The following is a 25,244-nucleotide window of genomic DNA, read 5'->3' on the forward strand; positions in this document are numbered from 1 at the left end:
AGCATATTTTGGTCCATAAGAGATGGTTGGTAGGTTTGAAATGATAAAAGTTGCAACTTTATGACTCTCCTGAGTCCCATGAGCAATATATTTTGTAGATCTAGATGTTAGTTGGGGTTCTTAACCTTGCATTAGTTTTTGGTCACTTTTAGCTCATTTCACCATAAAATGGATTCTAGACATGCATTGGACATGCTTGTCTATAAAGCACCCACCTTTATGCTAGATCCAGTACTAGAAACTCTTCTGGAGCGGTTCACTTAAGGGCTTTACGAATTAAAGGATTAATGGTTAAGTCCTTGTTGTATTTTTCTTTACTTGGAACTAAGGTTTGAGATCTTGATCTCTTTGGGTGTCCTAATGGATAAAGTTGGAAACTTTATCCATCTAGACCATGGGAAGGACCAGATATGAGATTTGGAGCTATTGGGATCGAAGGAAAGAACTTAATCCATTAAACTGTTAGAAACCTAGTGCCCACAACGTGGCCTTAGGTCATCATGGATTGGTGACTAGGGGATGGGCGACTCTTTTGTTGAACGAGGGCCACGTCGTGGTCATGGATGGCCATGACGTGGCGGTTGACTAAGGTCAACGTTGACCGTTGAATTTTGACTTGAGTTGACTTTTGGTTAAACTCCTAGTTTTGGAAAAAGAGCTAAGGGCTTACTTGGGATAACTGTATAGGTGGTGCGTAGCATCGGTGTTTCTGGCAGTAAGAGCAGATTATCGACTGAGAGGTGGGTTTTCTCACTATATTGTAAGATACTAGGTGTTATTGGATTGCTATTGTCTTTGTGACTCTTGCATGTTATGTATGTTGGACAAGGCCCATTATGTATTATAGGTAGGGCCTGTTAGCCGGGCGGGGCCCGATGTATGTATGGTATGCGGTATTTTGAGGAACTCACTAAGCTTTGTGCTTACGGTTTATGTTTATGTTTCAGGTACTTCCGTATCCTAAGGGAACTCACTAAGCTTTAATACCTTTCTATACTTTGATGGGATTTTGGAATGAATGAATGGTTGTTTTGGTTAATCTAAAACAAAATTTTTTACTTAGTAATTTTGGGGCGTTACAACATCCCAAATATCTAAGTGTAACCGCACATTTTTGTATACTACTAAAACTCATTCTTTATCTAGCATCAAGTTTTTGTTTAAAATAATCATAACGAAGCTCTAAAACATTACTAATACGTAAAAATATAGTCTTATTTAGATGGAAACAACGTTCGAATGACTCATCATTATAAAGACAATTATCGACAAAGTAATCGTGTACTAATAAGTCATGTGCGACTTCATGATCTCGAATGACAACCATTCTTGTATGTGTAACATCCGTACGTTCTTCATCGTGTATATGTTGCACAACATTGAAAATGTCGAGATAAATTCCATGTCGTCATCCGAATCGAAATGGTTAAAAAAATACATAAATATGATTTTTAGAGAGTATAAAAGAAATGAAAGGTTTGGATGTAAAGGTTTATGTAAATGTTGTGTTTATATAGGTAATGTTTACATATTAAATTTTTTTTGCACCATTCAACGGCTAGTCAATGGGTCAAAGAGAGGAATTGTCCTGATTGGTCGTTCTCACCCGTCGAATGCATCATGAAGAAAAATGACCACGCCCAACTACGAAGGTTCGGGGGTGGTGTTCATGAATATAGATCGTGGCCACATGGACCACGACCCCTCTCGTTGCATGTATTACGGATGACCTTATAGAAATGACAATGTTGGCCAAAACTTTGACTAGGATTTGAAAGTACAACTGTAACATATTTTAATAATTTGTGGGAAATTTCCGATAAAGTCCCAATATTATGGGTCAGATTACGGTTTAATCCAAACTTTTATTTTATTTTTGAACAAAAAGTTTTGATTATTTTAAATTTTGCCAATATTAACGAAATAAACATTATTTTTTTTCAATAGAAAATAACAGATTGTCGTATAAAATTAGATAATTGGGACTTTTATGTTCAAAAAATAAATGTTAAGATTAAACCGTAAACTAATATAAAATATTAAAATTTTATCGAAGATTTCTCAATATTTTGTATGTAAACAAGATCGAATTATTTTGGCCATAGGCTTTGCTAAAAGTGGTTTTTTATGCACGGACCACGGTTTAACAAAACTCAAAAACTAAACTTATGGTGATTTGGATTGAGTTATAAGACTCAAAACTGTAATATATTTTGTATGTCAAAACTCAAAATTAAATTCAAAATTAGAACAAAGATTAAAGTGAATGACATTGGAATATAAAAGTGAGAAAATGACAAACAACCTAGGGTTGCCATATAGATAGAAATGGATTCTAAAAATAGGTGTGCATAAGAGACCCTGACAAAAAAAATTCTTTTTTAAATATATGTAGACTAAAAAAATTGATTCATACACACATTAATTTTTTATTATACACAATAATTTATATTTTAAATGGTTGTAAAATATGTAAATATATATATATATATATATATATATATATATATATATATATATATATATATATATATATATATATATTGTGTATGATGAAAAAATGTTGTGTAAGAATCAACTAAAAAAGGTTTGAACATGGGCTTTCAAGGAGGATGTGAAACATTTTTTTTTTTTATGAGATTTGCATGTTCATGCTAATATGTCGTGTTTTTTTATGTACATTGTTGATCGTAAAAAAAATCTTTTCTAATCGTCTTCGTTTACTTTCTTCATAAAAATAAGTAGAGAGTTTGAAAAGATGGTGATCTTCATCTTGATGTCAAGTAAGAAAACAAAATTACATGGATTGTCAAGAAAAACGTGTGAATAAAATGCATGCTTTCATAATGAAATTAATATTCAGGATTTGAGTTATATGTTGGTGAATCCAGCATCATTGGGCATTTTAGGCAACTAAGATTTTCATGAGACCAATGGGGACTTGAGCTAAACTGGTACAAGTTATGAGGTGCGAAGCACGCAATCACATAAGCTAGCTAGTTTGATTTCGATCACACCTAATAGCGCGCGGTGGTCAAGGGGTAACGCGTTGAAACACAAACGGGAAAAAGAGGTTATAAGTCATACTTTGTAGTGGATGACATGATAGTGCCAATGTACTGATACGGATGGGGTTGTCTATAGATATACATTTCAAGTACCATTAATCACAAGCCATCCATTTCCATTTTTGGCAGGGATTCTCTCATATATATAATTTTACTTCATCCCTGGTATGTGGTATATACACCTTTGAGCGTTGGTTTGTTCTTGTTATTGTCTAGAGAAAAGTTAACAACACCGATATAAGCAGTGGAGAGTTTTGACTTTTGAGTTGTCAACTATCACTACAACCCGATCGACTAGCTACTACCATACTTGACTAGATTCGTGAGTTTTGGTTCTATCAAATTAAGTTGCGTTTAGGACCATGGTTAGGGTTAGATCTGAACTTAGCCTTACCCTTCTCCACTTAAAGGGCTTTCTCTTCGGTTTTTAACGAGAGACCACCCATCTGCTTTGCTAAAAAGCTTCGTGGTCTACCAACAAGCTTTCAAATTCAACAAGTTAATGGTTGATTGGTTGGCCAGGTAGGCCATCCTTGTATATTGAAGCCACACAACTTCTAAATTAATGTTTTAAATTAACCATGAATGATGATTCCTTTCATCATTGGTTCCTGATATATGTATGAGGATGAAACTCAGCGATCTCTCTACACATGGACTTTACATTGTGAAAGTATTGGGGAATAGACATGTCATATTGAACCACTAAGAGAAGTTTGTTCTCAAGGAGTTGAAGTTTCGTGTCATTTCTTTTTGAGAACAACGCATAGAGAATATCATATGCTTCTTAGGAGTCATCACATCTCTAATATGTTCTAATACATCTTCTTCAACCGTTGTCTTCAAAATAAAGATAGCCTTTCCCGTCTTGATCTTCCACTTTCATAAAACTCCATTGTTGTCTTCAGCTTTTGGTTGTTTTGTCTTTGGTATATACGACATAATGCAAGCAGACCAAGAGTTGTAGTTTTGCTTATTAAGTTTCTTGACACCACATACTGCTTAAACACAGCCATTGATGAAGTCTCTGCTTAAACACAGCCATTGATGAAGTCTCTGATACCAATTTGTTAACTTGAAGATCCGAACTTTCCTTGTACACGACAAAGAACTACAATGCAAGGAATTAAAGAAGGAAAAAAACATATTACACACAAGTTGTATGTGCTATCTTATTCAACGTGCAAGTAAGGAGTGCCATATATGGCTTACATGACTCAAAGGAGACTAACCACTACTAACACATGACCTCAACTGCTAGTAAACTGCCCACTACCTTCATGACAAAGTCAAAGACTGAAAATACTAAATAAGCGTAAGAGCATAAACGTAAAGATAAACACATGCATGCATGAGATTGAACGTTGAGAGGTGTTGCAAGTCATTATGACAACAATTAAACTGATTACGTTTTCATCCTTTTGAGGAGCATGCTCATAAATATGATAACTTTTACCCACTTATTTAAGAAAAAAAAAACAAGGAAATGATAGGTAACAATCAACAATAAATCTGATACATTTTATAGATTTTGTGTTCGGTTCCACAGCCAACATAGAATAAAAAAAGAAAATCAATAATGTCCCCAAAACGAAAAAAGGAAGATGAAGGAGAGACTAGTAATTGAACCTATAGATTCCCACCTACTTAATGCTACTAGGGCAAACATGTAGAGACGACAAAATAGAATGAGAAAGACACCAAAATGGAAGGAAATGAATTAACAACTACAACAAACCACAAAAATATATATTACGATTTAAAAACTTTAGGCTCACTTTCTATACCCAACTCAGCCTCATATCATAACAACAAGCTCATATGTAACAATAACATACAAGTAATAAGAAGCAAGTAACATATTGGTGCAGACACTAAAATAGTCCAAATTCACTGAATGTTTAAAGCCATGAACAAGTTTTGTTTCCGAGCATGCTCTGGGATAAGCCTGTGAACAGTCTCTCTTGGAACGCCAGCAAGCTCTGCAACACAAAAACACATTCATTCAGACCCTTACAAAAAAAATCATATCTCAACTTGTAACATTTTCTTTTTTTGGAAACTTCACATAATTGAAGCGACATTTGCTTCTTTAGAAAGATTTCAAATGTTAGAAGTTACTCATTTACCATTACCATCATTATATTATAAATATAATGATAATGATGTTCACTGAGTTGTGTCTACAAGATTCTTTAATAGAAAGAATAATACCAATTTACATTATTATAACTATTATTAGGTTATGAATGTAACTCTTACTTACCTTGTGGTTTAAAATTAAAGAGTGGAGGAAGGGGACGATTATTGGGAAGACGGGTAGCTGGGTCCCGCAATTCATCAAAGAAGGGGTGGACACATGCTTCCAACTTCAAAAAAATGTTAATTTATAAAAATATTAAAAAACAATCACCACTTCATTCATCTATACACAACTGAAGCTTCATTTATAAGATTTTAACTCACAGCAGTGCAGCGTAAATTGGGTGAATACTGAAAAAACCTACAAACAAGATCCACTGCTTCAGGAGGTAATCGCTTTTGAAAAACCTGAAAAAAGAAGAAGAAAAATGTTAAATATCAAAATAAAGAAATAATTTTAAGGATCCATGTAAAGCATTGGTATAATTGAAGTTTTACTAACCTTGTGCCATGGATGAGGCTTAATTTGAGGAAACCTGAACTCAGTGTAGTTTGGATTCATACACTTTATCTCCTCTCTTGTAGGTGTTCCCAAAACCTATATAAACAATTACACAAACTTATATTTTATGTTCTACAAAATGTAATTTTTTTATATATATGAAAGGAAAACTTACCTTGATAATCTCAACCAATTGATCAACACCACTTTCTCCAGGAAACAGAGGCTGCAAACAAAATAAAATTTTTTAAAAATTATAAAAAAAAATTGAAAATAAAAGTAGAAGAGTACCTGTCCAAGTAGTAGTTCAGCCATGACACAACCTGTTGACCATATGTCTATGGCTGTTGTATATTCAGTGGCACCAAATATCAGCTCTGGGGCACGATAATATCTTGAACAGATATATGAAACATTCGGCTCTCCTTTCACCTGAAAAAAAAAATAAAGAATTAAAAAAATACATCACATATTCAACCACTATGCAGTGTTGATTAGACTTACTAGAACTTTAGCACTTCCAAAGTCGCAAAGTTTCAGCTGATGTGTGTGTGGATTCACCTAAAAGTAAGAAATAAGATTTAACACAACCACATAAATACATAATAATAACAATTAAAAAAAAAAAAAAGTTTTATAATTGAGTGCATAAATGATCAAGACTAATCTTACAAGTAAATTCTGTGGTTTGATGTCACGGTGACATATCCCAATACAATTATGAATATATGCAAGTGCCCTGCATATCTGCACCAAAAAGTATAGAAAAGATTCAGATTTTTTGAAATTGGAACTACATTCTCCTGCTGTTTATACCTTTAATCCGAAAATAATTATGTCCCATATATTACCATAAATGAGAAACAGTCTAAGTGAAAAATAAAAATAAGATTAAATTACAAAAACGGTCCCTGAGTATCACTGATTTTTGCAATTTGGGTCCCCGAAGGTTTAATCATGCATATTAAAAAAAACCAAAAAAGGGTAATATAGTCATTTTAGGTGGAACACAGACCAATACGTTACAAATACCTCAGATAATGACCAAAACTGCAAGAGAAAACTTCTTGGAACCAAATTTGCAAAAAACAGCGATACTTAGGGACTAATATTGTAATTTATTTTAGAGTTAATAACAAAAAGAAAAATTAAATTTTTGGTTCTGCTGACTTGTTTTTGTAATCTTGGTCTAAAAAAGTTTGCTTGCAATTTCGGTCCTTATTTGAGGTTTATGTAACTTTTTTGGTCCATGTTTCAAATAATATGACTATTTTTGGGACCAAAATTGCAAAAAGTAAACAACACCAAGGGACAAAAAGTAGTCATTTTACTCGGTACATGGCCAAAAACATTACAAAAAAGCTCAAATAAGGACCAAAATTGCAAAAGAAAACTTATGGGGACCACATTTGCAAAAATAAAGTATACTCAGGGACGAAAATTGTAACATAAAGTGAGGTAGCACATGCACATGCCTGATAGGTATACAATTTGACATATATCAATGGCATTCGTTGGTTCATCCTAGTGTAATGCCTTGCAGTTCGACTAACAGTTTCAGGAACAAAATCAAGAACAAGATTGAGGTAAAGCTCCTCTTTTTCAGTGGTTGAAAAGAAAGAATGCTTTAATGCCACAACATTTGGATGATCCAACATTTGCATGATTTGCAGCTCTCTGTTCTTGTAACGTTTGTCTTGAAGAACTTTCTTAATTGCCACAATTTCCCCTGTCTCTCTGCATTTAGCCTGAACCAATATTACAAAAAATGCATCAACTTATTAGAAACTGAATTAAACAACCACCATGTTGATAAATGATGTTGAAAGTTGGAAGGAAAGAATAGATGAGGGTAGATTTGTAAAATGCTAGGACTTAATGGGACAATTTCTATTAACTCGTTCTTTCTGTATTAGTTAAAAGGAAACAACTGAGCCATACTTACTTGAAAAACAACACCAAAAGAGCCAGTCCCAATCACATGCTCTGCTATGTAGCTCACAGTCTGTCATAAATAGAAAAAAAAAGGAAGATATTTTAGCATATATATCATATTTTCATGAGAATCCATGTAAATATTAAAAGTTTAAAACTTATTACTTCTCACCTGTTCAGGTTGACCATTACGCCCTCCGGTTGTTGTTCTTATCACATGTCCAGCTTCTGTACCCGCCCCATGTATCATCACTGGTTCACTATCCTGAAATATTAAATTCAATTTTCAACAAAATAATTCAACTAATCACTAATTATATTTATAGACCCTATTTGTTACACACAAACAACTTTGTACTGTGTTTGGCATGCATAGGACTGAGACTAACATCAAATGGGACAAAAGTAGAATTATTTGTCCCACCCAAAAGACGCAAATGCCCTCATCATAGAAAATATCCCTAGAGAAAGTACTTACACTGACTTTGTCATCATCACGTTCCACTTTGTCTCTAATACGCATTTCAAGCATTCCCCTCCCCAATCGATCAACTGCAGCACTAGATGATTCATTAAAGCCACTAACTGTTCTTGAACTCCCAACTCCCCCATGTCCAAGGCTAGCAGAGGCCATCTTCTAGTTCTTATCTTATGCCAAATGATGCCTAAAACTTTCTAATAATTGTTACCCTTCACAAACACTTTTGTGTCCCTCAAGATTATTCCACTCACAAACATGTGCTCCTGACAAAATATAACAAACCAAAGATTTAAATAGTATGTTTCTCGCATAATCTTTGATGTAACTGAAACAATGTATTTGAGTGTCAGGTGAAAACAAGCATGCAAAATTCACATGTAAAGAATGTGATTACAAATGCAGCATAAATGGTAAGCTAGATGTTATTATCACCTAACAATAGCAAGAGAAACTTCTGATGCATGCATCAAATCTAGATTAGTCAAGCATAAATAAACAAATGAAAGGAAATATTCAAAACCCTTATTCTATTCCTTTTTGAGAATTGTAGATAATATAATAACAAAATCAGGCCGTCCTTGTTCCAAATCCAACCAATCCTATAATAGTTTGAATTGGTTTTGGAAAGTGATTATGTAATAGTGAATCAAAATAAAGTAATCAGCTACGTAAGAGAGAGTTCTTGGGTTTGGAGTTGGAGTTGCAAATAACATCAACCTGAAATAGTTAATAAAATTAGGCAAAGTAATGAAAGTGTTTATTTGATGGCTAAATGCCAAATACAGAACTGATTATTGTCGTTTCATGTAATCGCTCTCAAAACTATATCCAAACATCCCATTAAAAGGGAATCATAAATCAATTATTCGACAGAAATAGCTTGATGGCATACGAACCACAAAAATAGTATAATTCACCATCAGTCAGATCCAAGTACAATCTAATCCAAATTAATCTACAAAAAAGCATAATAAATCTGAATTTTAAACGATCAATCATTCTTCAACCCATTATGTAGTGGATCAGAGATGATTTTGATCATCTAGGAGCTAATCGGTTTAAAAAAGTAAAGTTAAATCACTCACCGTAACGAATTTCGCAGAGAATTGTGAGCAGATTTTGTGCATTTCACTGTAGTTGGTTGAAATAGACGAGTGACAGTTTCTTGATCCGATTGCTTTATCGTTTTGGGTGTTGGGGGGGTTTTCTTCTTTATTTTACCATTATCTGTAATTGGGTTTTCTCTCTCCACCAGTTTACTGCGTCTTCTTGAGAGATAGCGAGAGGGTTTTTTGGAATTTTGATCTTTTGGGTGTGGGATACTATCACAAACTTGCAACTGAGAGATGATAAAAGTCTTTTGCGTTTCTTTGTTTGCTGACAAGTAGGGTGTCAGATCTTTGTTTTCATTTCACTCTTTCATTAAATAAACGGGATAATAAACTCATAAATTACCATATTTTTTAATTTAGTTTATTGTTTTTCTATATAGTCTATACTAGTATTAAATAAGGATATTCGATTTCTCGTTAAATAATAGTATTATACAATCATTTTGTTAAACCATTATATATATATTAATAAAAATAATTAAAAATCAATTAAATGCAACCAGTATTCGTACACATTTGAAATACACATTATTAATTTTTAATAAATGTTTTACATTGGTTGATACCTTATATATTATTGGTTTTTGAATAATTGATATGTACGTGTACGTTATATATTAATTGAAACGTTACGTGTTATTTAAACAAACGAGAGTGAAAAACTAACACATTGTTTCTTATATTATTATTATTTTTTAAATAGTGATACATATTTAAACAAAAGAAATCAATATACTTATATTATGATAAATGCATTAATCATATTATTTTCATTGGTTGTAATAAGTTTAACTAAATAGTTAATTCATCTGTGAGGCGATCTGTAATGGTCTTCACAACCATTACATTTTTCCACCTCCACGTCACCACTACAATTCTCCCCCTTGCAAGTGGGATGGTGTGCACGAGAGAATATCATGGTTAAAGGGAGAAAGAAGACAGAGAAGGAGAAAAAAAACAGAGAAGAACATTGTCAAATGTTGTGACCACAATCCTCCACGACAACGAGCAACAACAGAGGGTCGGGATAGTGTGTACAACGTTGGTCGTGGCCACGTCGACCACGACAAGCCTCGTGCTCATATTGGAAAGTCTGAGATAGAAAAAAGCAAAACGCAAAAGATAAAATATATTTGTAATAAAAAAAATTAATCATATCGTTATGTCATATTCGATGCTATATTATGTGTGAATGAAACCTCATGTATAAGTTAATATTTCACTAAATCGATCAATATCACAATAAATTTGATTATTTGTATTAAAAGAAAAAAAAAAAGCAAATCCAATGTAAGCAATGCATATTGTCCCAAATTTGTGTTGCGTACTCTAGGAACATAAATGAATATTGGCCTTTAAGTCACAGTGTCGGGTTCGTTAATAATCAAGATCTCCAAAAGTAAAGTTGCATGCTTTCATCTTTAAAATTGGTGGGTATGACAAGTTAAAGGGATGCTTGGATTGTTTATCTAAAATAATTTATGTTTTTTTAAAACGCTTATAAAACTTTGGTTGAATTAAAGTTTTTTTTTTAAATATTTTGATTAGTTTGTGTAGGTGTTGTATGTTTTTTATCTCGAGATCTTTTTGGTCTTTTTTGTCTGTGTCGTACACACATGCACATACATTATGTTTCACTATTTGTTTTTTTAAGACTGCAGAACTAAAAAGATATGAACGTCTTCTTCTTACCGCAAATGTGAACTAGAGACTTCAAAAATCTTTAGATATCTTCTAGCTTAAAAAAACATATATTTTTGTTTGTTTGTTTTTTTTTAAACTTAGATTTATTCTAACCTTATCTACGATAAACAATTAGAAAAAAAAAAAGTTACAATACTTAAAGAAATAATGTCCAACGACATAACCATGATATTTGTGAAACATTTATAAATAAATATTTAATTACAGTAATGATCATTAGAGTTGTTTATATAGATATTAAAAAAATCCTAATATTGTCTTATTTTTTGTGCCGAATTTTATAAAATATTATTTAATGTAGTATCATTCATTTTTTTGGAAAAATATTTATGCCCAGTTTTAATTGATTTAATTGAATAAGTAAAATAAAAATTTTCATTTTGAATCAAAGTTTATTTTCATCCATTTATGTGTTAATTATTTCATTCATAATTATAGTGTTTCAGTGTAATTTTGCGACCAAAGTTTGTTGGTCTTTATCAAATATATACATTAATTCATATCATTTTATTTTCACTTATTATACAATAATATATAAAAGTTGATCTATATTTGTTAATTATTTATAATAAAGTCAAAAATTATTGAAAAACTCTTTTAATTTTTTTTTTTAAAATCAGTTTAATTAGATTTTAGTTTATTCTAGCAGCTACCAAATATTAAAAAAACAAACAATTTTCTTCTTTCAAACTGCAGACATTTGATCCCAGTCTTCTACTACAGAGGTCTACAAATATGGTCCACAGATTACAGACATTTTGTCTCAGAAAAAATAAACATCACCTACTATCACAAGTAAGAAAAATGGTCCCAATCGTTATTATGAGTTTTTTATTTTTAAACAAAAGTATATGATATATATTAAAAAAATTAGCATTGTGCAGTTGCCCACTTTGTCCCTCCTCCCCATCTCCCACCCCACCCCTCCCCTACCACATGAATATCAATATACAATAAACGATCACTTTAGTTTTGTCAAATTTAGAAATTTATAAAATGATAAAAGAAAATGTACTTATGTATTTACTGAACTAGTTTATAACCTGTGGGAACCACGGTTACAAAATTAATTAAACTTTCATAGTATAAAAATTCAAAATTATTAATCAATTATTTTAAATAAATTATTAATTAAGAGCTTTTTTATTATATAAAATTATAATCATCGAATTAAATAAATATATGAAAATTACATCACTTTATAATTTGTATTAATTTTATTGTAGTTTTTATTCTAATGTTATTAATTTAATGTAATTAGAGTGGAAAATTTAAAATTTGAAATTTGAAATGAAGAATTAATAGATTGACAAGTGACATGCATTAATTAGGAATCTTAATAGGATGATACATGGCAAAAGAAGAATAAAATATGCATTAATTAAGAGACCTAATAGGGTGACACATGTCAAAAGGAGAATAAAACTATTCTTTTATTAGAATAGAGACTATTTATTTTTTTATTCATATAATTTTTTTAGGGAACTGATTCGTACGCAACAATTTTTTTCCATATACAACAATTTATGCATTAAAGTATTGTATAGTACAACTCTATAAAGTATGAATTGTTGTGTACGGATAAAAATTATTGTGTACGAATCACTTCCTTTTTTATAATTTGCAATTTTTTTTGATAAAAAATATATATGTATCTTTTAAAAAATAGATTCCATACATTATGCATACAAGTATACAAGTTACTATTTGAATGTTTTGATTAATATCTTTGTACTAAAATGCTATGATAACTATTATGAATATACAAGATAAAAAATTACACATACAAGAACCCAATATTTAATGTCGCCACCTGGCCTACATATACATGGCAGGAGGAAATATTCTTCTTCAGAGTTTGAAAAAAAACAATGATACAATGTCCTAACTATCAGCCTTATTATATATGAAATATTCTGATTTTTCCCACATTCGATCATGTTAACAGAAAGATGGACCAACATCTTCTTTTTCTTTTGCCATTTTATTGAACCCGTAAAGATTCCTCAACCCTTAAGTGGCTACCAAGTGGTATAATTAACAACTCTTCCTTTTTGTGCTTCAAAATGTGTTTAAAGTCCTTACACGATTCTATATCTCTTGATATATAAATGATTAAATGGATTATCAATATGCATATTATGTTGTTTAAATTGTCCAATTATGCGAAGGAGTTCGTTGTAGTGCTCCATAAAGGGTCTAAAATCCATTATTTTGTATGTAACGTGCTCAAAAATTGTAACATCCTGACTCCCAAGTATAAATTTGAAACTGTTATATTCATATTTTTAGATCTAATCGACGAGTTGGCTGCCCCAACTCGTTGTGTAGAAACTAATCAGGCTGCGTGAACTTTAGGACCTACTCGACGAGTTGGATGACCCAACTCGACGAGTTAAGGTTGTGCTTGAAAACCCTAATTTTTAGGGTTTGCACCCTATTTAAAGGACCTTGAGTCCTCCCTCCAGCCTCCCTTACCACCTTCACGTCCAGAAACAAACCCTAATCGAGCTAACCCCTATTTTGAGTGTGAGTGAGGCTAAAGAGTGTGTGTTTGGTGCATTTCTTGAAGATACTTGAAGATTGAGAAGCTTGGAATGAGAAGGGGCTTGTAGATCTAGCACCTACTTCACTTTGCCATTCATTTGAAGGTAAAAAGTCATTATCTTGATAATTTTCTTGTTAGATCTCTTCATTTAAGAGTTTAGGGTCATTTCTAGATTATTCTTGATGCATTTCTGATATTGAGCACATTTTGAAGTTAGGAGTTTAGATCTGGTCTCCTCAAGGCCCTCATGGACATAAAGTTCTCAACTTTAGCAAGCTTTAGCCATTCTTCATGCCCTAAACCTCTTCCTAAGACTAGTTTTGGGTGTTTTAGCCTCTTGAGGCCTTGCATGTACGTAAAGTTAGCAACTTTACGTGGTAACTACACCCTAGGAGGCTAGATCTATAGTTTGGAGCCTTGGTTTCGCGTAAAGCGTATGAATGAGAAAAAGGATGAAGGAACTTAACGAGTTGCATAGCCAACTCGACGAGTTAGATAGGGTTTACCTGCCTTCTGGATTCTGAGTGAACTCGAAGAGTGGGTGAAATGACTCGGTGAGTTGATTAGGGTTTTCCCAGTCTTTTTGGACACTGAAGAACTCGACGAGTTGCTTAGGTAACTCGACAAGTTGACTCGAGTTTTCAGTTTCTGAGTTCTGAGGTAACTCGACGAGTCAGTAGATGAACTCGACGAGTTGGGTCAACATGGACTGTTGACCTTGACCGTTGATTTTGACTTTGACCAAGGGTTGACCAAGTTGACTTCTGAGGGTATTTTGGTAATTTGGGATTCTAATGGAATCGGTCATATGGTGGTTACATGCAGTTGAGTTTGGAGCCTAAAGTTAGGGTTTGATCTTCTTGATTCAGCACTACTTGTTTTCCTCACTATACTTAGGTGTCGAAGGCACCAAGGTCGACCCATTGGATCTGATATTCTAGTAGTTGATGATATGTTGAGTATGAGTTAGTTATGCATGCTAGTTTGTTATGTCAGTCTGGTAGATCTGGAGGACTACCTGTGATACTGTCTGATTATCTGTATGTGCATTTAGTTGTTACATGTCGACATGTTGTGTGGGTAGGGTTGAGGTTATACTGCTCTGTGCGGTGGTCAACAAATCCTGGAGTATGCCAGATATGAGTTGAGGGTTAGGAGAGCATGCTAGACTCATAATGAAGACTCTTAAGCATTCCAGATGCAAGCTGAGGGCCAGGGGAGCATGCCAGACTCGTATTGAGGGCTGATCAGTTATGTTCCAGTCTTAGGACTGAAGGGGCAAGCCAATCATAAGTTGTAGGCTCGAGAGCAAGCCAGACTTATGCTGTAGGCTCGAGAGCAAGCCAGATGTGAGATGTGGGCCTGAAAGGCAAGCCAAATTCATACTATAGGCTTGGGGTTAATCCAGTCTGAAGAGTTATGGACACATTACATGATGTTATTATGTGTGCTATTTGTTATGTATCGGTATTTTGGGGGAACTCACTAAGCTTCGGGCTTACGATTTTGGATTTTGTTTCAGGTACTTCGGATGACCGCGGGAAGGCGAATGGCTTGATCATGCACCTCCTCACATTTTATGATTTTGATTTCTGGGATATTCTGATATGAAACTGTCTTGAAAACAATTTATAACTAAATGGTGTTTTTAGATGTTTGAAAAAGTTTTAAATTTTCATGAATTTTATGGATGTTATAAGTTGGTATCATAGCCTTAGTTTGAGTGAATTGGAGGAACACTCGTGTGAATCCAATCTTAAACTAAGGAAAGGATTTTCAAAATGATTTTCAAATTGTTTTCAAATACTAAATGAGGATGCACAGTGTACGATCAGTTGGAGCCAGTAAGTAGACCCCAAAATACCATACAAATATTTGATATTGTGATATGTTAAAATAGCATGCTAGTGATATGATAGGGATCTTCAAGATTGCATGATAGAATTGCCTGATAGCTTAGGGTTTTCCTTATATGAAATTGACATAATTATTGTAGTTGCTTAGTGTATGGATCATAGTTGTACATAATTAAGATCTTATAGCATGAGAATGTTTGGTTTGGCCTTATTTATTATTCGTGTCTCAACTTTGGAAGTGTGTTTTTGACGAGTCCGCGGTTATATCATTGGATGATATTCAGGTGGATGGGGGCCTGAATTATGTCGAGAGGCCGGTTGCCATTCTAGACAGGAAGACGAAGGGACTTCGAAACAAGGAAGTAAAGTTGGTGAATGTGCAATGGCAGCACCAAAGGGGCTCCGAATGGACTTAGGAGCCACAGGAGGAGATGCGGGAGCATTACCCCGAGCTGTTTTCAGCCACAGACTTCGAGGGCGAAGTCTAGTTCAAGTGGGGGAGAGTTGTAACATCCAAAATTCTGTGTGCATTTCAAGAAGAAGGGGTGGTCAAACAAGCTTGGATCAAGTGGGTGCTCCAAGATCCTGCACCAAAATCATCTTGCAAAGCTTCTGGAGGTAAAAAGCTTGCATCTTTCCTTTCTAATCTTTAGATCTAGCTAGGGTATTGGTGGTTTGTCCCTTTGATGAACTTTGGACCTCTTTTGTTGAGCTAAGTCTTCCCCATTTGATATGAAAGGCAGATCTGAGGTCCCCTGGTCAGTTAGAAGTATAAAAATGGAAGCTTGATGAGAGATTTGATCTCATGCATGGGTAAAAGACCTTGGAAAGGTCTTAATGAAGTAATTGGGTGTGTATGAGACATGCAAGGGCATAACGTTGCCAACTTTATGCCTTAGGACATCCTTTCAGACTTAGATCTAGCTGTTGGGCATGAAGGATTCGAGCATTAAGCACTTAACGGAAAGAGTGCTTAAAATGGTTGTATGTTGGGCGTAAGTGGTTGTACGTTGTGCGTAGTCCCTAAACCTTCAGTACGTTGCGCGTACCAGGGTGGTATGTTAGGCGTACGCAGCTCAGTTGGGCCCTAAGCTGTTTTGGGCCTTTGGGCCTCATTTGGTTGTTGGGCTTGATTGGATTCTATGAATTAGAGGCCTTTTCATCTGTTTGGGTCATGGACTTATCAGTTTGGCCTTATTGGGCCAAGGTGCCCATTAAGGATATTGGACTTGGACTTTGGGGCCCATTTGCAAGAAAAGGGTAATTGGGCCTTGGGGGTAGAGTTTGAAGGTTGGGCCTTTCCTTGGGTAATTTAAGGCCTTATCATTGATTATATTATTATTTTTATTATTCAGCTCGGGGGGTTGCGGATTATTAGGAGGACAATATTCGTATTCATCGGACGGAGGTGAGTCTTCTCACCATACCTATGGGTCTACGGCACCAAGGCCGGCCCATTATGTGAACATGTTATGTGTGTGTTATTCATTTATGAGTTGATATGTTATGTGATATTATGTTGGTATGGAAGACCCCAGGGGGAGTCTGTGGCATCGTATATAAGACCATATGGGGTAGCCCATGGCATTCCTAGGTAAAGACCATGTGGGGTAGCCCATGACATTGGATGTAAGGCCATGTGGGGTAGCACATGGCAGTCCTAAGTAAAGACCATGTGGGGTAGCCTATGGCATTCTTGCTGAATCGTATTGCATGGTTTATGTGGCATGATTATAGCTTTATTAGCTATCAGGATATGTGTATGTGAATGTGTGCGGTATGCTCTGGGAAACTCACTAACATTTCGCTTACAGGTTGGTGATTTGTTTCAGGTACTTCTAAGCCCAAAGGCAAGGGCAAGGCGTGATGATGTGGGATGCACTCTATCTCGCTTTTTAGTGTTTAGGACCCTCTGATGTTTTAAAAAAGGAAAACAAATATGTAATGAATGATGATTTGAAAACAAATATTTTTGGGATTTATGGTTTATGAGATTGGTTTTGATTAACTAAAAATAATTTTTTTTGTAAAAATTAGGTCGTTACATTTAGAAAATCATTTCTTTTTCGGAATCCCTCAAACCAAGGCTCTCATACCAACTTGTAACATTATAAAATTTTCAACCAAAATTTTCATTTTTTGTTCCCAAACACAAAACATAATAAGTTATTATCAAAGTATCCCAGAATCCACATAAACTCAATCATCAAGATGGTGTGTGTACAATCATGTCGGCGCATTCCCGTGATCCTGAGATGTACCTGAAACACATTTTCACCAACACTATAAGAACGAAGCTTGGTGAGTTCCCCAAAATATCACATACATAAATAATTAGCCTTTCATGGCTATGTATCGATAAGGACCCTCCGGTCATGTGTCTCAGTGAAGACCCTCCGATCTCACGACTCTGTATGGACCCTCCGATCATGTGTCTCAGTGAAGACCTTTCAGTCTCATTGCTTGGTATGGACCCTCGGGTCATAACTCAATACATGCACAGAATAATATAACAACATAATTTAGAAAGACATAATGCATAATAACACATATCTCAGTATAAGCAAATAAGACCCTCCGGTCAATAACACGAATAAGACCGTCCGGTCGCAGAGTAATTACCATTCAGGGAAATATGGTAAGAAGACTCACCTCGTAAAGTAAAGCAAGTATATCCCGCACCCGAACTACCAGTCTAGACTCCGCTTAACATATGTCACCTATACCTCTAATTAGTAATTGATAATAACAACCCCCAAAGATGTTAGACTAAATTTCTCCACTAAACCTCAGAAGGGTAAAAGACCATTTTACCCTTCCATGGCCTCCAAAGTCCACAACTTGACTAAAACCCTAAAAGTCAACACCCAACGAGTATGCTAGGCGTATAACTAGTCATGCATGCATCGGGATGTGCTCAGCGCTACACTACGTGTAACTGGGGGTATGCACGACGTACGTCCCATGCTCACTTTTCTTATTCCCCTGGTTTTAATCCGTTAAGACAATTGCTACAAACTCAAATCTGGGTTAACTAGAGCCTATTACTTTACAAAGTTGGTGTTTTAAGCCTTAGCATGGTTGGACAAGTCTAAAACTCATAACCTCTAGTCCTTTACTCACAAAGGTCCACATATCTCATGCATGGAGAGATCTTGACTACCAAAATCTCATTTTTATGAATCTAAATGTCTAGAAATACCTAAAATGATAGATATTATGCTCTGGAGTTCATCAAACTCATAAAGCTTCAAGCTTGGGACATAAAACCCTAAAAGTGGACCAAAACATGAACTAATAAAAACAATGAGAAAGCTTTGAGCTTGATAAATCTGGATGATGCACCAACCACATAAAAACTCAGATCCAAGAGCTTGGATACCAACACTTCTTCTTTCAAGGCTCATCATTCACAAAAGAACTGCACAAGAACACTCAATAAGCCACAAGTACTCACACAAGCTATAGAAACGAGATTTACAGTTTGAGGGAAGTTGGAGGCTGGAAACGAGGCTATCATGTTCCTTAAATAGGGGCACACAAGGCATTAGGATTTACACTCTGAGCCTAGTACGCCCAACGTACTGGGTGGCCTCCACGTTCATGCAATGCACATGAGTATGCTGAGCATACACATGCATACACCCCGCGTACTCAATTGCCACATTTTCTCAAATAAGACTAGTTTTGACAAATGCAATAAAAGTTAGGGTCATCGATGCATACCTTTATTTCAGGATGTTACAAATACAAAACAGTGAAACACATCACAATCTATGTCCCGATTTGACTGGGCACATATGTCGAAGAGAATTCAAACATGAAAATGTCGAGGAGGATGATGAGGGCGCGAACGATGAGAACGAGGCCAATGACGATGAGGACAAGAACGACAACGATGACAACGTCGATGAAGAGTGGTATTTTCTATTTGCTAGTTTAATTTCAATGTTTTTTTTATTATTAATGTAAGCTTTAACTATTATGTATTTTCAATTTCTAATGTAGATTTAAATTTCTAAGTTTTAATGTTTCATGTATTTTTTTTATTTAGTAAAAGGTTTCTTTAAGTTTAAAATTATGTTTTTTATTTAATTTAATGTACTTTTTTATTAGTAAAAATTAGGTTATAACCCGTGGAAACCACCGTTGGTATATTTAAAATTTTTATATAGATAAAAAATAATAAATGTCAAAAAATAAAAATAAAAACAACTGTCGATTGTAAATAATTATAAATTAATTTGTTAAGCAAAATAAACATAATAATGTTATTAATATATGATTTTGTATTTTCAAAATTTTAATTGAATTTGATTTGTTACCAAAAAAAGAAAATAATAAAAATCATAGAAAAATGTCACATGTCAAAAAGATATTTTAAAAAGCTAACACGTATCATTTTTAGGTTTCATTTATTAGAAGATGTAGATATTTTTTTTATGTTTAGTAATTGTGTGTTTTATTTAATCCAATGTCAAGAAAAAAATAAAAAATAAAAAGATAAACAATATGGAGTGATAATCATTTCCAAAATAATGTGGTAGTGAACATGTAGAAAGATGATGTGGCATTAGCAACACTATTTCTAATGGAAATGTAGTGACGATATCTCTTAAAATTATAAATAACTGATGTTAAAACAACTTGATAAATAGTTAAATAAGTATTGAATTACAAAATTACAGATGCGACTACCATATAATTTTATTGAGGTCATTATAAAATCATAAATACCGGCTCCTGAGTCGTTCCCATGTTATTTATTTTCATAACAAATAATTTGTAACTACTAACTAATAAGAAAATAATAGAAAGTATATATTACACCCCTCCCCTCCTGGAGTTTATTGTATACCAAGTTTCTCATCCTTTTTAACGTGCATATAACGCATTTTCCGGAACTTAATAAAAAACGACTTTTATTGCCGTTGACTTCAGCAGGGGACTCCGCATTATAAATTTATTGTCCAACCTTCATTAAACAATCGATTCATACAGACTAAAGAGACTAACTTTTTTGTATCAGTTGGAGGTATATTCAAATAAATCATCCACTAACTTTAAACTTTACGTTTGGTAATTGTTGTATCAGTTGGAGGTATATTCAAATAAATCATCCACTAACTTTAAACTTTACGTTTGGTAATTGTATTTGAGTTGATAATTAATGATATTCTCGGTGCACAGGGAAGTAAGCAGCCTGAGAGATGAACACTGCACCTTCACCACGATCACTGAACACCTTAAACCAGCTGCAGCAGCAACAGAACCAAATCATGGTTCCAATTGGTCCACCACCGCCACTGCCACTGAACCTACCTTGTGGACAGCTATTTGAAGGTAATTTCTAATTTGGAATTTTACCAGGAAAACTTTACAACATAAGATTTGATGCGTGCTTTGTTGGTCAGATTATGTTTTAATTGCGAGATTAATGCATCTTTAATTGCCGGATTATGTTTATATATCATGATTGATTAATGTTTAATTCCTCGGTGGATGGAAAGGGGATTCGCATTGAAACTTTTAAAAGATGCTGATGAATGTCAATCAATCCTCATCCTCATAGATAATATGTAAATAGTAATTTTGGGGGTGGTTACACCTGAAAAGTCAAACCATAATCTGGTTAGTTCTGATGTAAAACAAATTAACTTTTGAAATTGCTTAAACTGAAGGAAGTAGAGAAGACTACATCAAGTTTGGTGCTCCCCTTTTTGAAGCATCAATTAAAGGAGACTGGAAAGCAGCTAAAGCTATCTTCCAGAAAAATCCAGAGATGGTGCGGTTTGCTATCACCAAAAATTTTGATACCCCACTGCATATTGCAGCATCTGCAAGAGGGACCATGGCTGTGGAAGAGTTTGTGGAAAATCTACTGTACATGATGGAAAAGAAAGATATTGAGTTACAAAATAAAAGTTACAATACTGCCTTCATTTTAGCAGTTACTGCAGGAAATGTCAGAACAGCAAAAATGATGTTGCGTAAAAACAGAGCACTGCTGGAAATCCCCGGTAACCATGGAATGATGCCACTCTATGTGGCTGCTTTATTTGCAAGAGATTACATGGTGAGGTATCTCCATGCTAACTCCAATAACATGTCTAGCGACTTTTGGACAAATGAGCATCGGGGTTGGGTTCTCCTAAAATGTGTTGAAGCTGATATCTATGGCAAGTACTTGTTACAATCTTTTGTTATTTTAACATGGCTTCTTTATTTTCCTTCACTTTTAGCAAGTGTTCTGCATTTCTAGCTCTAAATGGGCAGTCACTGGCTTGGGTTCCTGAGCACATATATACCCTCAAAATCTACCTTATTATCTAATTAGATTCCAAGCCTTAGAACTGAATCGTCTCAGTTGAACTGAAGTCATAAAAAATGATTTCATTCATGACAAGAATCTGATTGAATTGAAAGTATGAATTTAAATTTTAAAAAGATCGGCAACTGTGAAACTTTCGACACAAATCGTTCCATTTTCATTTGATTTGGTGAAATTTGAACCCACCCTGATTTTACTTGTCAAAATCTTTAGGCTATATCCTCACAACTACTACGTGCTTAATTTTTATTGGCTAATCAACTAGTTTTTTCTAATTAATTGACCACATAACCTTTTGTAGATGTTGCTGTAGAAATACTGAATAAATGCACCCAATTCACCACTGACAAGAGAATACTCGGAGATGTACTCTTACTTTTGGCTCAGAAGACTGATGCATTCATAGAAAGGAAACCACATATTATCTCGACAATCATAAAGTCAAGTAAGCATCAGTTCCTTAGTCTAATATCTCTGTTTCAATCCTCTTTTGATGTGTGTACACTTTTAAGCTGGTTGTTTTGGTGTGATGCATGATTGGTCATTTTTGGCATATGCAAAATGTTCTTATGCTTGTGATTTGTGATATTATGCATTCATTTTTCATGCCAATTTCTTGGAGTTAGGCTAATAGCTTGGATCAGAACACAAATGCTCAAACTTGAAGGATTAAAAGAATGATAAAAAATGGGTTCCAGGATACATTTATGTCACAGATCAACCTGCATTGAGAAAAAAAACAATATTTTGAATCTAAGAATGGTTACAGGTGTGTATCTTACATTTATACGCAAAAAGTTTTGCACGTAGATTTGGCAACAAAATGCGATATTTGGTGTTTACCATCAAGCAATATGCAAGTCAGGACATACGGTTACACTTCTACACTTCCAAAACTTGCTTTGGTGTTTACGTAGAGCATCATGGGCATAGCCTTAGGACTACATGTTGTATCCAAAGTTTTCCTTCATAATAATGAAAATTCATATTTTGAGATCCTCAAGGTATCTGGTATGATGATCTAAGTGGATGTTGTTTTATGTTTTTGCAGTATTCCATGGGAGGGTAGGTCCTGCACAAAGGGAAAGTGAGTCGTTGCAATTATTAAGAACAATTTGGAATAAGATTGCCATACTACCTAATGACGAGATTGATGAAATACTCCTAGGGCCACCTGTGGAAATTGAAGAGGAACACCATAAGAAGATAACATACCCATCCAGAGTACCCTTTATTGCTGCAAAAATGGGTAATATAGGATTTCTAATCGAGCTTCTTCTGTCATATCCAGATCTAATGTGGATGGTAGATGATGAAGGGTTAAGTATATTTCACATAGCTGTCAAATATCGCCACGAAGCTATATATAATTTGTTATATGAGATTGGCTCAATGAAAGAGTTAATAACCAGTATTGAAGACAAAAATGGCAATAATATGTTGCATATAGTTGCGAAGATTGCACATCCAAAAGTATATCAGAATGTACCAGGAGTTGCTCTACAAATGCAACGGGAGATATTATGGTTCAAGGTCCACCTTTCTTTCAAGCTTATGATCAATAATCATTCTTTCTTCATATCAGCCTTTTTATATATACATACACTATAACCACTATTTTGCAATCTAATAATCCAATACATATGTCATCAATGAACAACTATTTAAGTTGATACTAAAGAGGATGTTGGTGATTTGAGTCTCACCTGTTATTTTTTGTAATTGGAATTTATTTTATTGCCTAAGAGGATCAAATTGTGATCTAATATACAAGTTTGGTGGTGTGGAATCGCACTTGTATAAGCCATAAGGCGAGTTTGAACCCCCCACCCCACTCAAAACCTATACAAAATTTCAGGTTAAAGTAGCATCTTCCTTAATAAATAAAGGTTTTTTTTGCCACATGTCATTCTCTCATGAGTTTTGATACTTGTCATTTTGTGGTATTTTTGAAAGAAATATTATCCACTTGTCAATTTTTGTTTGTTTCAATTTTTAAAATTAAAGTCATATACTATATATGTAAAATATTAAATATCATATATATAATATTAAATTGCAATAAATATATTTCTTCCGTTCTTATTTTAAAGTTGTACAATAAAAAATATTAAAAATTTACACTTTAATGTTTAATTTTTTTTAAATTAACCAGTGTAATACACGGGTCTCACACCTAGTGTTTAACATATGCAATATATTATATATGCCTAAATAGCACCAGCTGCTAGTCACTAGCTTCTTCTACCAAAAGGCCTTTGGCCTAGCAGTATGGTGTGTTCATGAGATCCAGGATTCAAGTCCCACTTGGGACATAGGTGATATTAGGAGTAGAGTAAGAATAATAAAATTTTCCGTTTAAAAAAAAAAGTTGCTAGCTTCTGATATGTTCATCAAGCGACATGGATTTTCCAGAATATATCATATCTAAGTTTTGAATTTATAAACTACAGACAAAGGTAATGTTTTTGACATGGTAATAACCATGACTGAATATATATCTATATATGTGTGTTGCAGGAAGTAGAACTTATGATCCCTCCTGCTTATAGAGCAAAGAAGAACAGAGTTGGTGAAACACCATATGAAATATTTACAAAGAACCATGATAAGCTACTTGCCGAAAGTGAGAAGTGGATAAAGGAAACAGCTCCACAATGTTTGGTGGGTGCGACAATTATAGCAACAATGGTATTTACAGCTTCTTTTACAGCTCCGGGTGGATATGACCAAAACACTGGTATTCCAATGTTGCTCCACAAACCAGCATTCCTTATTTTTCTGATCGCAGATGCCCTTTCATTAATATTCTCTTCAGCCTCGATCCTCATGTTGCTATCTATGTTCACAAGTCGTTACGCTGAACGTGATTTCTTGGAAGCACTACCCAAAAAATTGATGATTGGTCTTGCAACACTCTACACCTCTATCGTGACCATGATGATTGCATTTAGTGCGAGCTTCTTCGTACTTTATTACAATAAGAATTTGAAATGGATACCAATCATGGTCGCTGTTTTTGTTGCTGAGCTAATCGTTCTATTTGCCCTCATACAATTTACTTTTTTGAAGGATATCTTCTACTCAACATATCGGTCGAGAGCTCTCTTTTATCCCAAGAAACGTATGCTTTACCAATAAAAGTCATTGTAATGTTTGTTTACGATATGTACTTTAATAAATTATTGATGGTGATTGATAATGCACATGCATGATTATGTTTTCCGTTTGAAGCCAATTATATTATATTAGCATAAAACATGATCAAGTACCACCATCCACGGTTACAGCGTGAACAACATTTAACAAATGCTTGTTTTCATTACTATTTTTTATGTACATTTTTGGTAACTAAACTGAAAGGTTCCTCAATTTTGTGAGATTGTGGTTGATCTTCATGCATTAGTCAACAAAATTTTGTAAATGTTGTCATATGATTATGATAAAGAGCTATTACAAGAGTTCTCAAAAAAAAGCATAAAGACTACAAAGAATAAAGCGGATATAAATACTAGCTAGACAGAAACCCTAATGGGCTAAAGACTAAAGGGCCCATAAACAAGCG

At 34.2% G+C, this 25,244-nt stretch overlaps 2 protein-coding genes across 2 annotated transcripts; one reads left to right on the top strand and one right to left on the bottom strand.

Moving 5' to 3' along the window:
• Positions 1–4,846: 4,846 nt before the first annotated feature.
• Positions 4,847–9,525, bottom strand: LOC111878005 (shaggy-related protein kinase kappa). The gene is made up of 13 exons (XM_023874512.3): positions 9,214–9,525; positions 8,126–8,391; positions 7,820–7,912; positions 7,658–7,717; positions 7,188–7,460; positions 6,385–6,459; positions 6,217–6,273; positions 6,004–6,144; positions 5,888–5,938; positions 5,713–5,808; positions 5,535–5,618; positions 5,335–5,437; positions 4,847–5,050 (listed from the first exon to the last, which is right to left on the bottom strand). Exons 2-13 carry the CDS (start codon positions 8,279–8,281, stop codon positions 4,959–4,961), a joined length of 1,281 nt encoding a protein of 426 aa, XP_023730280.1. The 5' UTR covers positions 8,282–8,391; positions 9,214–9,525; the 3' UTR covers positions 4,847–4,958.
• Positions 9,526–20,558: 11,033 nt separating this feature from the next.
• On the top strand, positions 20,559–24,820 carry LOC111877964 (uncharacterized). Its single transcript, XM_042902090.1, has 6 exons — positions 20,559–20,691; positions 21,030–21,527; positions 21,981–22,124; positions 22,731–23,212; positions 24,133–24,138; positions 24,200–24,820. Exons 1-6 carry the CDS (start codon positions 20,559–20,561, stop codon positions 24,818–24,820), a joined length of 1,884 nt encoding a protein of 627 aa, XP_042758024.1.
• The last annotated feature ends 424 nt before the right edge of the window (positions 24,821–25,244 follow it).

This window comes from Lactuca sativa, chromosome 5, assembly GCF_002870075.4.
Source record: "Lactuca sativa cultivar Salinas chromosome 5, Lsat_Salinas_v11, whole genome shotgun sequence".
Lineage (NCBI taxonomy): Eukaryota > Viridiplantae > Streptophyta > Magnoliopsida > Asterales > Asteraceae > Lactuca > Lactuca sativa.